The sequence below is a fragment of the Balaenoptera acutorostrata genome, chromosome 20 (genome assembly GCF_949987535.1).
Source record: "Balaenoptera acutorostrata chromosome 20, mBalAcu1.1, whole genome shotgun sequence".
Lineage (NCBI taxonomy): Eukaryota > Metazoa > Chordata > Mammalia > Artiodactyla > Balaenopteridae > Balaenoptera > Balaenoptera acutorostrata.
This window is the reverse complement of record NC_080083.1, coordinates 62,512,500-62,530,986: the sequence shown is the minus strand read 5'-3', so window position 1 is coordinate 62,530,986 and position 18,487 is coordinate 62,512,500. Positions and strand designations below refer to the sequence as shown.

The 18,487-nt window shown below is 48.6% G+C and overlaps 1 protein-coding gene and 1 long non-coding RNA gene across 2 annotated transcripts in view; both read right to left on the bottom strand.

Moving 5' to 3' along the window:
- The window catches only part of LOC130705952 (uncharacterized), a 29,977-nt gene extending 16,947 nt beyond the window's left edge, over window positions 1-13,030 (bottom strand). The window contains exon 1 of the long non-coding RNA XR_009006350.1: window positions 12,771-13,030. This is a non-coding gene — a long non-coding RNA (uncharacterized LOC130705952). The remainder of the gene's footprint in view (window positions 1-12,770) is intronic.
- Window positions 13,031-16,357: 3,327 nt separating this feature from the next.
- Window positions 16,358-18,487, bottom strand: part of RGS9 (regulator of G protein signaling 9) — a 66,536-nt gene continuing 64,406 nt past the window's right edge. The window contains exon 19 of the mRNA XM_057536064.1: window positions 16,358-17,949. Within this exon, the coding sequence (XP_057392047.1) occupies window positions 17,799-17,949 (151 nt within the window). The 3' untranslated portion in view covers window positions 16,358-17,798. The remainder of the gene's footprint in view (window positions 17,950-18,487) is intronic.

Genomic DNA, 18,487 nt, shown 5'->3' with positions numbered 1-18,487 from the left:
TCAGGGGCACTTATTTTCTTCTTTTTACTAATCTGTATTTTCTATCCTTTCTACAATGACTGTGGAGTACTTCTGTAGTGCTTTTAATAAGAAAAATAAAGTTTATCTTAAATTTATCTTAAATGTTCTTTAAAGGGAGCTTATCAAAGAGGGAAAGAAGAAAGGCCAGTGGCTAGAGGAAAATAGTATCAAGAGATGGTTTAACATTTTATTTTAGTCTTTATTCCAATTCTAAAATAATATATTCTAATCATGTAGAAATCTGAACATTACTAAAATGTACAAAAAGTGTAGTCATCACACATAAGCTTGCTTCTCAGAAATGATCACTGGGGAGTGGACTCTGGTGTTCCACTGAGAGCCCACGGATTCCTTCGACCATTTCTGGAGCTCCTCTCCGGGGTCCAGTGTGGCTTTGCTTCTCACCACGAGCACCTGTGACTCTCTTTGAAGGGCTACCTTCAGGATCCTGGAGCTGCTTTGCCCGAATGTGCAGAGAGGGAGAGGTGGCTGGGCAGACTACACGCGAAGGAGTAGAACATGCGGTGAGGCATAATTTACACTCCTGAGTTTCCCTGTGGGAGGAGACTGGAGCTACTCTTAACTCTACTGAGACTGCATTCTGACTTGGCTTCCTCCCCATCCCTATCCTGCTTCCCCCTCCCTGACCAGGTTCTCCTGGAAGCACTTCCGTAGTAAATCACCTGCACACGAATCTCCATCTCAGGGTCTGCTTTTAGGAAAACAGCTATGTTGTTGCTGTTGATGCTCAAATGCATCTCCTTCCCTTCTTTTCTCTATACATTAGAGATTCTCCCTTTTCACTCACCCCCAACTCCCCAACCCGGAGTTTGGTGACCAGGTTGTGAGGGGTTGGGGGTGAGTGAAAAGGGAGAATCTAGAGAAAGTACACGCTGTACTTTATGGACAACTTGGCTCTGATCTTCCCCGAAGCCAGTGCCGAGAGAGCCATGATTGGTCACATGATTCAAGGCATCCATGGGATTAAAAAAAAAAAACAAAACATAGCTGGAGAGAAGCAGAGGTATGTTCTAGCATTGAGTGCAGAGAAAAATTTACCCTGTGACATGCAGAGAACCACCTCCTCAACAACTGCCTGCAGTGATTATAGTAACAAAGTCCATAAGCTGAAGGCAAAGAGCTGAAGTGGTGTGGTTGAGGAAAAGATGCTCTGATGCTCTGATAAAATCCAAGGTTTAAATTCAGCATGTAATCAGGGATTGCACAAGCAGATGCCTGTGGAGGCAAGGTGGTGTAAACAAGGCACCAGTGAGAACAAAAATGATCGGAGGGCGCATTTCCTGTAGGAGCCACTACACAGCTCTAATGAGAAGTTGCCATGTGGGAGCATTGTTGCCAGATCTTCAAGAGGACCTGAAAATCAGAATTTATATGTAAAATATCTCAATTTTTAAATACTGGAAATCTTTTTTGTTTTTAAAACACCAGGCAAAACAAATATGATTGTGGGCCAAATTCAACCCATGACTAACAATTTGCAACCACTGTTCTACGGGGGGAAATAATGCATAGACAGGGAAAAATAAGGCATGTTCTTCAAATAAGCCAACCAAAAAACTACCTCACACAATTTACCTTTTAACTGCATTTTTCTATTGCTAAAAGCATATTGTACAGTCAGCTTTATCTTCTATTTTCATTTATCACAAGCATTTTCTAACACCATTAAATGTCACCTCTGAAAATAATTTTAATGGCAACATTACAAAAGTACTTAAAGTGCTAGGGAGTTTTTGTCTGTTTGGGGATTTTTGTTTGTTTGTTTTTACTTTCGGAAATAACACTGCATTTCAGATAATTTCCTCCAACTAGACTCCTAGGTGTGGAATTACTTTGTAAGAAATTTTTTTTTTAATTTTTATTTATTTATTTATTTAGTTATTTATTTATGGCTGTGTTGGGTCTTCGTTTCCGTGCGAGGGCTTTCTCCAGTTGCGGCAAGTGTGGGCCACTCTTCATCACGGTGCGCGGGCCTCTCACCGTCGCGGCCTCTCCTGTTGCGGAGCACAGGCTCCAGACGCGCAGGCTCAGCAATTGTGGCTCACGGGCCCAGCCGCTCCGCGGCATGTGGGATCCTCCCAGACCAGGGCTCGAACCCGTGTCCCCTGCATTGGCAGGCAGACTCTCAACCACTGCGCCACCAGGGAAGCCCTATAAGAAATTTTTTTTTTTTTTAAAGGCATGCCTTTTTTTTTTAGAAATTCACGTTCTTTTATTTATTTATTTATTTTATTTATTTTATTTATGACTGTGTTGAGTCTTCGTTTCTGTGCGAGGGCTTTCTCTAGTTGTGGCAAGTGGGGACCACTCTTCATCGCGGTGCGCGGGCCTCTCACCGTTGCGGCCTCTCTTGGTGCGGAGCACAGGCTCCAGACGCGCAGGCTCAGTAATTGTGGCTCACGGGCCCAGTTGCTCCGTGGCATGTGGGATCTTCCCATACCAGGGCTCGAACCCGTGTCCCCTGCATTGGCAGGCAGATTCTCAACCACTGCGCCACCAGGGAAGCCCAAGAAATTTTTTTAAACTCTAAATTCATATCAAGATTTAGAAATGCTGTTGCATATACCAATAGTTTGTTTCTTTTTATTGCTTTTTTATTGCATTCTACTGTATGAACATACCAAAGTTTGTTTTTTCATTCTCCTGTTGATGGACACCAGGATGTTGATGGAATAATAAAAAGGTCTTTAGTGCCAAGTTTAAGAACCACTGAGATACACACAGAACATAGATGATCATAAATACCGATGAGGGAAGGAAAAAATAATATTATTACCCATATACCCCTCATCATACATGGTGGGTCAAGTGGGTGAAGAGAAAGGTGAAAGAAAAAGTTGTTTGAGGACTAAGTATTTTTTTCTGTATTCTACATAGGAGTGATAACACCAGGGAATTTCAACTATGTCTTGGGAAAAAGAAGAAAGAGTTGAAAGTCACCAAAAATGTGGCTTATGAGGTCAAATATGTAGATTCAGCCTACAGGGAGAAAGGACTAAAGAACACATATTTAGACACATAAGTAAGTGGTGGGGCTGAGGCATTTGCCTATGAAAACGCTTGTGATATCGAGTGGCCACACAACACACATCCTCCCTGGGCGCCGTCAACGTGCACTCATGGTCTCTAACCACCAGTGGGTCCTCAACGCTGCCAGGCACCCTCCGCATTCCTCTGGCCCTTTCTCACTTCACTCTCCCCCAGATTCTGCGCTTGAATCTCTTCTCTCCCTCTGCTCTGTCCCTCAATATCCTCCTCAAACACCAGGCCTTCAACGCTCCCATCACGTCTCTGAGGAAGCCCACAAGAGCTACATCACCCTTCCCGTCTCCTCTCCCAGGAACCCATTCGGCGTCTTCAGACTCAACGTCATGAATTCATCTCCCCCAAACCACTCCCTCCTCTTGGTTTCCTGGTCCCATCAAAGGCAGCTCCGTTCTCTAACTCACAGGGTTCCCCAGTCTCAGCGCCTTTGCCTTCACCCTCTCCTTTCCCCTGATGACATGGTCCAGGTCTGTTCGACCTCTGGCTGCTCTTTCCTTTCTAGTCCCATTGCTGTCACCCTCGTACAGTCCCCTAACCTCTCCAGCCCTATGGAGATTTCGCAAGCTAGCCGTGTCTCCATCCATCCCAAACCCGGTCCCCAGAGTTATTCTCCCAAAGTGTGGCTCTGATCAGCCACCGCCAGGCTCAAAAGCTTCCTGCGATGGGGCTTCCCTGGTGGCGCAGTGGTTGAGAATCCGCCTGCCAATGCAAGGGACACGGGTTCGAGCCCTGGTCTGGGAAGATCCCACATGCCGCGGAGCAACTGGGCCCGTGAGCCACAACTACTGAGCCTGCGCGTCTGGAGCCTGTGCTCCGCAACAAGAGAGGCCGCGATAGTGAGAGGCCCGCGCACTGCGATGAAGAGTGGCCCCCACTTGCCGCAACTAGAGAAAGCCCTTGCACAGAAACAAAGACCCAACACAGCCATAAATAAATAAATAAATAAACGATTAAAAACTTAAAAAAAAAAAAAAAAGCTTCCTGCGACTCTCCCGTCACCTATCAAGTTGCGTCCATCCTCCTGAGCTCAGCTCTGGGGTCAACCTAAGCTACAATATCATCCCCTACTGGCCCTTTAGTAAGCTGGGCTCCTCATTGTTCTTGAATTCTTCCCCCCTCTATCCTCTGGCCACCTCATTGTCCTCGTGGGTCCCTCTGGAACTGGAACGCTTTCCTTCTCCCCTTCCCATCATTTAAGTTTCAACCTAAACTCATCTACGAAAACCCTGATGACACCAGTGGGGTGAGTCTCCCTTCTCTGAAGCTCTGTACTCTCTAGGCAGTTGATCACATTCTGCTCTGTATCCTTTTAATGCAGGTCTTAGCGCTCTGACTACCCAGAAGGTCCTTGAGGGCTGAGGCCGTGCGATCCATTCCTGCATCTTCCAGCAACAGCCGTGCGTAAATCCTCATAACGGGTGTTCAGTGAACCCTTAAGTTACGCAGGTTGTTGAGACTTGCCGAGCCAGGCCACATATGTGGATAAAGAACTCTCTTCCTTGGCTCCGCTGCTAAACACACACACACACCATCTCACTGGTGCTTCCTCACAAGTCAAGCAGCGCAGACACATCCCTCACCACAGACCCGCCCAACTGCTCTCTCTTCAGACCCAGATCTCTTGCCCAGAGGGTTTCCAGCCAACACCCCCAGACTAGAATCTCAGTCTCAGGGCTTAGCTGACTTCTTAGGGCCTCTTTCTTTGTCTTCTCATCCCCAGCTTTTCACTTCTGGGACAATCCCCAGGCGCAAGAGCAAAGCCAAAGCTTGACCCCAAGGCAGAGTCCCCTCGGAACCAGCTCGAGAGCAGAAGAAACCCTGCCTTCCCCGAGATGAAAGCTCTGTGCAGCCGGGATCACCCGTGGCCTAATGCCACGCTGCCATGGCAACATGAATTTTAAGCAGTCATCAGCAGAACCCGCCTCTCCTATTTCAACAGCCCTGGAGCTAGCCTCTCCTGGGTGGGTCTTCCCACTGTGAGCGTGCCGGGTGGCCTTGAGGGACCTGAGTCACTTTCTGGGGTCAGGGCGGCCCAACCTGGTAACTGATATCCTGAGACCTGTTAAGTGTGACGTCTGGATCACACTTACGTCTCCAGACACAGAGTTCATTGCTGGGGAAGATGTGGAGGTACCAGCAGCCTCAAGGGAAGAACACCCAAGAGAAGGCTGGAAACAGATTCTCACTTCTCTACCCTCCAGGAACCAGACTTTTCTCTACCTTTTGCATCCATGCAAAGATGACCGACGTGTACGTGATCCCAAAGACGTCACCGCTTCTAGGGAAAATAAACCACATATGGAAACAACACAAAATGCGTTGTAACTGAGGTCATAATAAAGGCTCCTCCACTTCCTGTTAAGCTGTAGGCTGGGACCCCGGGTGACAGTGACACCAAACAACAAACACCCAAAGCCCCAGCGGGGCTGGGATGCCCCAGGGGACAGGCAGGGAGGCCCATGTCCTTCAGTCTCTGTGACCGTCCCCACTGTCCTGTCCCCCAAGGGTCAGCGGTGCTCAGAGAGACTAAGGCCCCAGCACACTTGGCCTCGTGCCCTAGACTCTAGAAAAAAGTGCTCGAGCCCAGGTGGTCTCCGTGCTGAGCAGATGCAGCACAGACAATGTAACAGTGTCAACATCAGCTCCGGCTAGCATGCAAGGAAATGATTGCCCGCAGACCTTCAGGTCGGTAGAAATCTGAATTAGTACAGAGTTTTAAAAAGGCAATTTGGGGACCTCCCTGGTGGCACAGTGGTTAAGAATCCACCTGCTAATGCAGGGGACACGGGTTTGATCCTTGGTCCAGGAAGAGCCCACATGCTGCGGAGCAACTAAGCCCGTGCGCCGCAACTACTGAGCCTGCGTGCCCCAACTACTGAAGCCCACGTGCCTAGAGCCCGTGCTCCGCAACAAGAAAAGCCACCGCAATGAGAAGCCCGCGCACCGCAACAAAGACCCAACGCAGCAAAAAAAAAAAAGGCCATTTGTTATGGTGGATTGGTCTTTAAAATATGCATACTTTTTAACCCAGGGATTCTTTTTTTGTTTCTGTCCTGGGGAGGTACTTGCAGATGTGCCCAGAGAGGAATGCACCAGGGTGTTGGATGCAACATTGTTTGTTTTCATGAAAACTTGGAAACAACTTAAAGTTCATCTACAGGAGAATAATCAAACCATGATACAAACTAAATGTATTGGTTTCCCAGCGCTGCTGTGACAACAAACTAAATGTATTGGTTTCCCAGCGCTGCTGTGACAAAGTAGGACAAACTAGGGGGCTTAAAATAACAGAAATGCATTCTCTCATAGTTCTGGAGGCTAGAAGTCTGGAATCAAGGTGCAGGCAGGGTAGTGTCCTTGTTTTCAGAGCGGAGTGTCCCTCTGAAAGCTCTGGGGAGTGTCCTTGTTTGCCTCTTCCAGCTTCTGGTTGCCCTGGCAATTCACAGCATCCCTTGGCTTGTCGCTGCATCGCTCCAATCTCTGCCTCTGTCTTCACGTTCCCTCGGTGCGTCTCTGGGTATCGTCTCCTCTTCTTAGGATTCCATTCATTGGATTTGGGGCCCAACCGAATCCAGCATGACTAACGTTTCAGTAGATTCACCATTAGGGATTTTTTTGTTGTTTTGACTGCACGGCACGGCATATGGGATCTTAGTTCCCTGACCAGGATCGAACCAGTGCCCCCTGCATTGGAAGCGCGGAGTCTTAACCACTGGACCACCAGGGAAGTCCCGAGATTTTTTTTTTTTTAAACATAAAAATTTGGACACCCATAACTGCTGTGAAGTCATTGACTTTTCACCTATTTCACCAAAAATAATAGAAAGTAATATGAGATGTAAAAGTGAGGTAATAATAGGGCCACCAATTCACAGTATTAGTCTCAATGTGTACTGATGTATCTGGACATTTGCTGTGTAATCAGGAGATTTTTATTTTAATAGGTGACCCAATATCCTCAACCCCCTAAACCCCAAACTAAGTGTGGTACTGCCTTGGGATCTGTACAAAGATGAGGTTATAGACGTGACTCCTGCCCTGGAGAAGTTCCCTTTGTTGAAACTGATTGAGGTGAGAGAAATGGGCAGTACAAATGCTTCAAGCTCTCCTTTTGCCTCAAAGCCAAAGAGTGAGAGGATATAGAGGATTAATACAGGGAAGGACCAGCACCAGGGAGGCTGCAAGGAAAGTAGAAACCCATAACCTAGGTCTCTCTAACATCTAATTAATAACATATCAACACATAATAGAAGCTAACGGCTTGGGTCAAAGGTTTGCACCCTACTGGGAATGAAGCTTGCTCTCCTCCCAGAATAGGTAGTCATGCTTCCCTGCTGGCTGAAATAGGCTCTGGTCTGTCCTCCTTCCCTGGGCTTCTAGAAACGGGATCCCAGAAGGTGTTTTATGCCAGCTCCTCACCGAGACGGGTGTCTCCTTCGTTCTATGCCTTCTCATTTTATATGGATAACATCTCACCACATTGTTTTGCATTTTATTGAAGGTCAGTGCTCTGAGATTATTTTGATATGTTTCACATGTTCCTCAAGGGAACGAAATCCTTCCCCATAGAAGCCCAACTCACAGAGAGCCACATTCTGGGGCCAGAAAGACTTTATGAAGGCTCTTCTTTGCATCAATACAACCTTGCATGTAAAAATTGCAAATAGTCATCGAGCATTCACTAGGTACCAGGCACTGAACTGAGTTGTTTTTTACATAAAATTTCCCATAATTTTCATACCCCTGTATGAGGCAGGTATTACGCAGATATCAATTTTATGGACGAGAGAACCAAGTTTGGAGAGTTTTATTAAATGTTTAAGGTCACTCAGCTAGGAAAGGGTAGAACCTGGATCTGCCCCGAGGTGCTGTGCACCAGGCAGTGTGCTCCTACTGTCATGCTCTGCCCCCCCTCTTAATATAGTGTATTCTAATTCTTAGTTTGAAAGTATGTTTCCCAACTAAACTATGAATTCTTGAGAGCAGGACCTAATTTTGTTCATGGCAACATACCAAATGCCTAGTTGGCCTTCTATGAAATTGGATGGATGGATGGATGGATGAAAATGATAGGAAGGAAAAACCTTTTCCCTCTATCAATTTATGTCCATTGCTTGGGGGCCTGCAAATTAACTGACAAAAGGACAGATTAACAGATTAATGAATGGAGGTTAATTCTCAGATTGACAGAGAAAAAACAAAGTTTATTCATGAGCATGAGAGCACACAAAGAAATGGCTCCTAAACAACTAGTTAAGGGTCTATATGTCATCTTAATCAAAAGGGAGGTTAGGACTTCAAGGGAAAGCAAATGGTGGGAAACTAACGAGAAACAAATAGGAGAAACAAGCAAAGGGTATGGAAAGTTTTGGTAAGGTTTTGTTTATGTAATTTCTCATGCAGGTGCAAGTGGTCCATCTCCTTTCTGGTTGTAAACCTCCCAGAGAGGGGATTTATGGCAGCTGTATTTTTGAGGCTTTGTTTAAGTCAGAAAGAAAAAAAAATCAGGTAAGATTTTTGCTGCTATTGCTGTTTGTTCAGATATTTTCAGCTTAAAATAGGCTTCATATCACATTGGTGGGTCCAAGTGGATACTATCAGATGGATGGTTGGATAGATGGATGGATGAGTGGATTGGTGGGTAGATGGATGGGCGGGTGGGTGGATGGGTGGATGGAGGGGTGGATGGAATGATGAAAGTGGATGGTATAAACTCATCTGTGCGTTTGGGGTGGAGAGTAAAGAGGCATTTTACATCAGGGCCAGAGCCACAGTCAGCCTCACAAGACGTTCCGTATGAATCTCCCTGCCACCAAATTACATCCACAGCTTGCTGAGGTGCCTACCGTTCTAAGTTTGGAGATGCATTTTCTTGAGCCAGAGATCCCTGTTTAAACGGGGCTACAATAGAGACGGAAATAGTATAATTTGAGAATTTATATGAAATGTATACTTATAAATATATGTGTATAATAATATATATTATATATGTTATATTGTATATATACATATATATAATATATATACATATCTACCTATATATATGAGTGTGTGTGTATATATATATATATATATATATATGTCAGACAGCTATGTTGCAGTGGAAAAGAAGACCCCAGATGAATTTCTAGTTCCAGCAACAGGAGAGCTGAGCTAACACGGACTCCCTTCTGTTATAAAATGCAGAAATAATACTAAATGAAGATAACAATTACATAGGCCCTGGGGGAGAACAACAGGAGGCTCAGAGACTTGGGGGATCAGACCCAGGTCCCCTCCATCAAGCTGGAATACCTGAAGGGCTGCCCAGGACAGGAAAAGGGGGCTCAGATAAAAGACAGGACTTCTCCCTAAGGTATAACAAACATATAATAGGAGCTGCCGAAAGAGAACAGAGGAACATTATTCAAAGGACAGTGGATGAGAATTTTGAGAATGGAAACAAGACCTGACTCCTCAGATTGAAGAAGCACCATCCTGAGCAGGACACACAGACGCACGCCCACCTTTAGACACACGGCAGGGAAGCTGCAGGACCCTCAAGGTAAAGAACTCTTCTTGGCAGTGAAATGGGGAAGAAAATCTATAAAATAACAACAGTTGGACTTCTCATCAGCAGCAAGACAGGGCAGAAGGATGAAATAATATCTGAAATGCAGAGAGGAACTTACTCTCAACTTATTCTTTATCCAGCTAAAAATCATTTAATGGTAATGATAAAAATCGTGACAGGTGGACATAGAGAACAGACTGGTGGTTGCCAAGGGGGAGGGGGTTGGGGGAGGGATGGAGTGGGAGGGTGGGATGAGCAGATGTAAGCTTTTATGTATAAATAGAATGCATAAACAACAAAGTCCTACTGTATAGCACAGAGAATTATATCAATATCCTATGATAAACCATAATGGAAAAGAATATGAAAAAAAGAATATATATATATATGTGCACAACTGAATCACTTTGCTGTATAGCAGAAATTAACACAACATTGTAATCAACTATACTTCGATAAAAAAATAATAATAAAAATAAAAAATAAATAAAACTAAAGCAATACTCAAAGAAAATAATAGTGTTAGGGTACAGTAAGAATGAGGGTAAAACAGAGACATTTTCAGACAAAAAACTCAGTTTCCAAATCAAAGCCATTGATGAAAGATCACTAAAAGATGCACTCCAGTAAAAAGAAAGTGGACCTGGAAGGAGGAAGTGGGATCCTAGGGGTGACGGTGAGCAAAGAGCTGGGTAAACATGCAGTTGAAGCTAAATCAGCATTGACTATAATAAACAATAATAACTGTCACAATGACTCATTTGTTTAAAACCATAATGGTACTAATAATAACATCAAGGTTGGCAAACCTTGACCCTGGAGCTAAATCCAGTCAACAGCCTGTTTTCATATGGCCCTTGTGGTAAAAATGGTTTTTCCATTTTTTTGTGTGGTGGTAAAATACCCGACATAAAAATTACCATTTTAACAATTTTTAACAGTTCAGTGGCATTAGGTATATTCACGTTGTTGTACAACCATCACCACCGTCCATCTCCAGAACTTTCTTCATCTTCCCACACTGGAACTCTATCCCATTCCCCTCTGCCCCTCAGGCCCTGGCAACCACCACTCTGCTTTCTGTTTCTATGAATTTGACGACTCTAGGGACCACATATAATTGGAATCATATACTGTATTTGTTCTTTTGTGACTGGCTTACTTCACTCAGTGTAACGTCCTCAAGGTTCATCCATGGTGTGGCCTGTGTCAGCGTTTTCTTCCTTCATAAAGCTGAATAATATTCCACTGTATGGACAGACCACATTCCAGTTATCCGTTCTTCCACTGATAGACACTTGAGTTGTTTCCACCTTTTGGGTCTTGTGGATAAAGCTGCTATGAGCATGAATACGCAAATATCTGTCCAAATCCCTGATCTCAATTCTCTGGGGTATAGACCAAGAAACTGAATTGCTGGATCATATGGCAATTCTGTTTTTGATTTTTTGAGGAACAACCATACTGTTTTCCAGAGCAGCTGCACCATTTTACGTTTCCACCAACAATACACAAGGGCTCCAATTTCTCCACATCCTTGCCAACACTTGTTGTTTTCAGGGGTTTTGATAGTAGCCCTCCTAACAGAGGTGAGGTGGTATCTCGTTGTGGTTTGAACTTGCATTTACATAAAGATTAGTGATGTTAAGCATCCGTTCATATCTTTATTGTCTGTTCATTTTTGCTGACATAGAAGATGGAAGGGAGGATGGATGCAGGGAGGAGTATAGAAATATTATTTTGCTTTTTTATTAAGTATTAGAAGTAATTTGGGCAAAAAGTTAACATGAGTTAATTCTAGGTGTTGTGCATATGGATGTTTGCTATGTTATTCATTGTATTTTTATGTAATTTTAAATTCCAAAATTGAATTATAATTAACACACACACAAAGAAAATAAGGAAGGTGCATTAGATTCCATTGGAGTGCTTCTACCTGTTACAAGTGGGGAAATCACACCTGCAAAATGAAGGTAGAGATGCTCTCCCCCCACAGCGCTGTAGTGAGAATGAAATGAAGCAAGAATTCATGGAGGGACTCTTTCAGTGTAAGCCTGGAAGCTGTGGTTGTCCAAATCCCTAATTCCCCGAGACGGGGAACTTCAGGACAACACAGCTTGGTGGCCGCCTATGGTTGAGGAAGAAGAGCCGGTTAGAAGACGGAAAAAGGATTTCTTTCTCAAGGTTCTGAGCAGAGTCCTGCAGGAATTCTGCCCAGGACCAGCCCAGAGCATGGGCTTGGTCAGGTCAGTTGAATCTCCCTGGACCCCAGCACCCTGTCTCACATGCAGTGCCCCCTCTCCCTAAACATTTGGGATCAGGAAGACAGAGGCGGAGACTTCCCTGGTGGGGCAGTGGTTAAGAATCCGCCTGTCAATGCAGGGGACAGGGGTTCGATCCCTGGTCCGGGAGGATCCCGCATGCTGCGGAGCAACTAAGCCCATGCACCACAACTACTGAGCCTGTGCTCTAGAGCCCGCGTGCCGCAACTACTGAGCCCGCGAGCCACAACTACTGAGCCCGCATGCCACAAGAAATAATAATAATAATAATAATAAATAAATTAAATAATGAGGGACGGAAGGGAAAGAACTGAAGGAAGACAGAGGCATTCGTCACCAACATCTCAAGGACACATCCTGTGATGTTTGCCACGTGCATCGTGGTCTCCAAGTTCACCGCTGAGTTGCTGTTGTGTTGGGTGTACGCGGTGCGCCCACTGCAGCCGGAACCTGGCTCACACCCGCAGCATGCCATGTGGGCAGCACAGAGGCACTCCCTACACACGCGGACAGGGCGTTCGCACGTGGTCCCTGTGCGTGCATACGTGTGAACGCGCACACTGTCATGCACACGGGCCGGCTCCCTCCCCTCCGCGGCTGACGCCAATGAACTGGCGCCTGTACACTCACCCCGCCGTCCCTAATACGCTCCTTCTAGCCACAGCGGCCTTCAGACACCCTTGGTTCACTTCTTGAGAAGATGAGCCGTCTCCTCCCTCAATCCCCTATCGTGTGGCCATACAGCGCCCTCCCACCAGAAGCGGAAAAAGCTTCTTTTCTGGCACAACTTATTCCCCCTGCACATCACCCCGCGCAGGCGCCCCCGATGCCCCAGCCCCCGACCTCACCTGCTCAGCGGAGGGGCTGACGAGTCACTCAGGCTGAGGAGGGGAGATGAAGGGGGCTTGATCAGTTTGCGGTGCCAGGAGTTGGAGCTGGACACACAGAGATGACCCTCAAAGGGAGGAATTCTCTTGGCCGTGGTCCACAGGCCAGGGAGGGAGTTTCCTTTCCGCACGAGGTTTTCGGCAGAGTCTCAACACTTATCCGAAGCCACTAGAAACAGGGCAGAGGCCCCTCATCCCCTCAGGGCACAGCAGCCAGGAGACCCTGAGGCGACTCCCTCCCCCCCACCCCCCCCCCCGGCCACCATCAGCTCCCACCTCGCCGGCTCCGGGGACCCTGGGGCTGAGGACGGGGGGCGTGGGGAAGCCCGGTCCCCTCTGCTCCCCACGCCACCCCAAGCCGGCTTTCCAACAAGGAAAGGACTTTCTCCACAACAGGCCCCTGAATCCCTAAGGGGAAAGCCCAGCCGCCCCTCTTTGGGGATCCATGAGCCTGGGACGCCCCCTTCTGGTGAAGTGTGGGGAGGGGACTGTCCCCAGAGCGGAGGGCGGGGCCTCTGAGGCTGAGGAGAGGGACGCCCCGTGTCCCCAGACACACAGACCCCCGGCTCGCCTTCTCTGCACCCTGGGACCCCAGAGCCCTTGGCTGACGCAGACGTCACGATGCTTCTTCCGTTTCCTAAAACTAGTAACCGGCAGCACTGTCTCCTCTAAGGGTAAACGACTTCACAGCCTCCAGGGGGCCACTAATGGTCCCCTCCCCAGAGGGCCAAGGGACAAACGCCTGAGGACTCCTGGAGAAATGGCCCTGGTGGTCAATTTTCAAAAGCAGGAAAATAAGCACATTCCCAAAACTCTGACAAAGGCAACGGGATTCTGTCTCTGTTTCTGCTGTGGACCCGAAGACTGAGAATAAACCGGTAGGTGCCGACCACTCGCCCAGGTCCAGACAAGGTGCTGGACAGCAGTGCCCACCTGGTGGGCCAAAAGGCATCCTTGCCGTCCAGCCTGCTGGGGAAGAGGGGTTGTGCCCTCTCTTCAGTTAAGTGAGGGGGGGTCACAGGGCCGTTCAGGGGGCTTGGCTTGTGCTCCGGAGTGAGAAGGGCGGGACCGGAGGAAAGTGAAGGTCAGTTGAGGCCACGCAGCAGAGGGGACGGAGGGAGGACCAGGTGCCCTGTTGGGGCAAGGATGCTGGCGTCGGAGGGGCTGCGCGGAAGGGAGTGGCTGCAGCCATTATAATCTCGCCCCAGGCAACTGGAGATGTGACCACAACTAAGATGGGGACCAGGGGACACTCAAGGGCCCAGAGAGGCCCTCATGCAACCAGCAAGGGGACTCGTGGTCCCTTCTGACTACGGAAGCCGAAGCCAGAAAGCCCTCAAGGATCTAGGAAACCCCCCACCCTAGTAAGAGTCAGCAGGACGGGTGGTTTCTGCATCAGTCAGTCAACTAAGCGCTTCCCTGTTCTCCCATCTCCCCGCTCCAGGGGCCAGGGCTCCACAATGAGTGGGAAAGGAAGGAAAGAAGAGCAAGGCAGACAAGAGAGAAGAAGCTGACCCCTGTCTCCGCAGCCCGGGCACCCCAGGCGGCGCAGCCTGGAACAATGCAGGCTGCAGGAAGGAAGGAGCTTGACCTCTGGATGAAGTTCTGAGTTTGCTCATTACGCTAACATTTGCAGTGCAAACAGAATTAACTCGAGATGGTTTTTGTCACGGACAGTGCTTGGAGGATTTGTTTTCTGAAAGAGACCAGAAAAGATACAGGACTTGCCAGAGCTTTCATTCAGGGTTTAGGAAAAGAAAGAATGCACAGTGTAGGTTTAAAGGGAGAATGGGGGGGGTGTGTGTTGGTGGGGAAATACAGTTGTTTTCCTCTTGCACCCTATAAAGTTCTGAACAGACAAAAAGTTACATATGTATCACCTCATTTTATGTATCTCCAAATAACCCTAGGAAGAAGGTCAAATGATCACCCTGGGTTCACAGAAATCAAGGAGCTGTCCCAAGCTGGAAAGGGGCTGGGGGAGCTCAAGCATCTCACAACCCTACAATCCACCAAGGACCCACAGACCCAACTTCCCCACCTTCTTCTGAGCAAGAACAGAGCTCCATAGGTAAGCAGCTTTCCTGCCCCCTTTCTTGGTGTTTGGCGCCCCACAGGCATTCCATCTGAATGAATGAAAAGCCACCCAGCCACGGAATAGAGCATGACTGCATTTCATAGATATTTACAAACTATTTGGCTACATAAAAACTAACCAGCACTCCAATCCTCTCCTGCCCCACCTCCTGCATCCTCCCATTTTCCCATCCCCCAACCAAGGCAGTGTAACCATTCCAGTGTGGGAGTGCCTATGTATCCACCAATATCCATTCTCCCCACCTTCCTTCCCAGTATTAGAACCTCCAGAAGTTCAGCTAGTCACAAGCTGGACTAATGAAAGACTACAATTCCCAGCTTCCTTTGCACCCAGGTACAGCCACGTGACCAAGTACAGGCCAATGGGAGATGGGTGGAGATGACACCCACCCCTTCCTCTCTTCCCACTGTCTTCCCAGGCATGACCATGGACGTGGGGGTGGTGAATCAGCTTCAGTCACTACCCCAGGGCAGTGGTTGCCCACCTTGTCTGGACCTTGGGATCACCTGGGCAAAGGCTCTAAAAAAGCCCTCTGATGCCAGGGCTCCACCTCCAGATTCTGACTTGATTGGACCAGAAGATTCTAATGTCCAGACAAGACAGAGAATAATCATACCAGTGCCGAGGGGAGGGGTGGAGCAGCAAGATGAAAACGTCTCGGTCCCTAGATTTCCGCTCTTCCTTGGAGTCCACTCACCCTGGGCCGCCTCCTGCCTTTGAGCAAGGATGTCACAGAGACAGAAACCCCTCCACGTGTGAACCACTGCCTCCCTTCCAGGCTTCTTTGTTACTGCTCTTTGGCCTGGACCTCACCTAGTCCAACCAGGGAATCCTCCAGTCTCCCATAATTGATGCTGGGCTTGGTTTCTCTGTAGGACCCTGGGGGCCTAGGAGTACAGCCCCCTAACACAAGTATGCAAGTCCAGGGTTGAAATTCTCCTGATTTCTAGACACACTGGCTGCTGGTAGGGTATGGATTTGCCTTTAATCTCATTGTAGACGAGCTTTGCAAGTAAAGGCATCAAATTAATTGGCCTGCTCGCCTTCCAAGAAAGATCTGGCCGATTTTGCTTACTCTCTGGGAGAAATGTTTCCTTTCCCCTAGACGAGGGACTCTTGTGAGCCCCAAAGAGTGGATTCGGTAGAATCTAAGATGAGACACTCTTTCAGTGGTGAAGCATCTGTGTTCCCTGCAGGGGCAGTGAGTCCGGGTCTTGGGCACACACCTACCTGCATTCATCTTCAGAGGCGTGCAGAGAGATGGCTCAGCGGCCCCAGTACTTATGGGCTAAATAAGGTAAGTTGTCTGAGTTTACAAGCAAGTGAGGGGCTCCTACCTGCTAACTGGTTTCTGCTGAAGCTGAGGATTAACGGTGAAGGGCATAATGAGTGTTTGGCAAGTCACTTACTATCTTTTCTCCAACGAGGACTTTCCAGGCAACTTTTAAGAAATGTTTTATTCACCACGTAACCCTTAATCTCAACCCACTGTCCAATCCAAGTATGAGCCCAGCGGGACCCTTTAGGGCAACACTTCAGGGCTTTGGGCAGAAACCAATGACAATGTCGAGCAGCCCAGGGCGTAACCCGTAGCTTCGAGTCCCGGGCTTCTCCACAGCGGCACTGAAATTTGAGACCAGATCATCTTCCGTCAGGGGGGTGTGGGCTGCCCCGTGCGCTGTAGGATGTGTAGCAGCATCCCTGGCCTCTGCCCACGCGATGCCAGGACCGCTCCCCGCCCCAGTCACGGCGTCTGAAAAGGTCTCCAGGCCCTGCTCAACGTCCCCTGCGGCCAGAGCTGGACGCCGGTTGAGAACCGGTGCTCTAGATGAACTCCACGCATTGAGAAGTCACAGCTGCATCCACAAGGGCTCAGTGCAGACTGCACTCTTAGGGGGTGCTCCGTCAATGCTTGTTGGGGCTCCGTCAAGGCGTGTTGCGTTAATAACTGGAGGAGAGGTGGGCGGGGTGCACCGAGGCCCAAACCTCCAGAAGTGCCTCCTAAGTTTGTGCAGCGGACGTGAAAATGTGCGCTCAGGGGGCAAATGGACTGAGGGTCCCCAGCACGTCCACACCAGGGCCAGGCTGCCCACAGGGCCTCCCAGCCAATGACCTTGCTTGGTGGGGGTCCTAAGGCAGAACCATTCTCACAAGACAGGCTCAAGGACACCCGGGCAGCCTGGCCAAAACCTTCTTGGAAATGCTCCGCCACCTGAGACTCCCTGCCCACCGCCTCCCCAGAGGTCAGCCCCGCACCGTGGTCGTGGTTCGAGAGCCCTCCCCCTGTTCTCCAGCCTCCACCCATCATCCTTCACAGGTGTCTCCCCCAGCAATCCCCTTGCCCACCTCATCCCATCTTGGCCTCTGCTTCTGGGCGGATCGGAGCACGCCTGGCATTCTAGAAGGATGCCTTTCCCCAGCCCCCTCTTCCTGTGTGATGCCACAGCCTGGGGCTTTCTCCTGGGGGGCTCCGTCGACGAGAGCATCACAGAAAACCCAGTTTAGACAGGGAGGGAGTTCTTGGAAGTGATTCAGTTCCCTTGGTCCAGAAAACCAAAGAAGACTTGAGATTATCTCATAAATCGCTAATAAAACCAGACACACACTAACATTCCAATCCAAAAACACTTTGACAAGGTAACCTTTTATCGGTTTTAAGGCAGCAAGTCAAGTCCTCTGGTCCACATGCCTCTCTTCTGACCGAGGGTCAGGGTCGAGGGAAGGGGCCGGCCAGGGGCAGCCCAGCCACAGCACTCTTCTCCATCATCCATCCGTCTTGTCTCTCCAATCCCCAAATATGATCTTAATGCGCTTTGGTTTAGAGCAAGCATGTCCCGCGGCCCCATCCAGCCGAGTGTGCGGGAGCGACTGCCTAGTCCGAGGCCCCGGGCTCAGCTAGCTTTGCCCTCGGCCAGGCTCTCCCAGGGGCAGATGACCTCCTTTTCTATGGCCTGGTCACTCCGTTCTCCTGTCCCCGTGTCCTCCGAGTCCATCAGGCAGGTCCCGCTCCCCATAGGCACATCCATTTTGATCTGGAAGAAGCTTCAGGCACAAGAGGAAAGCAGGTGTGTGGGGATAGGAGGTCACCAAATCCCCAACTCACCCTGACATCCCTGAAGAAGCGTGGACACAGGTGCATTTGCCAAAAGCTGTGTGTGCAGGGATTGGCTCGGCGGATCCCTTTCATTGGGGAAGGAGGGAGGCTCCTATTTTCCTGCTGAATGAAGGATAACTCAGAAAATGCTTTACTTTCATTTTCAAGGGGCTTGAGTTTTTATGGTTTTGATGAATTCAGGATGTTCCTATAGAACATGCCAGGACTTAATCCTCAGCCCCTTTAAACTGCCTTCTGATGAAGTGGTGGCCACTGAGAACAGTTTTAAAAGCCCCAAGCCTGTATGTGTGGCCTGGCTGTGGCCACAAAGCTAGAACATTCCCTCAGCAGAGCCAGTTGGGAGGAATCAACAGATGTGTCCACCCTGGGTCCTGACCCCTCCCCTCCCCCATGCCCGGATGCACAGCGCACAGCAGAGGCCGGATGCGTGGGTCTCCATGGCAACCTGAGACCTCGGCAGGCGCC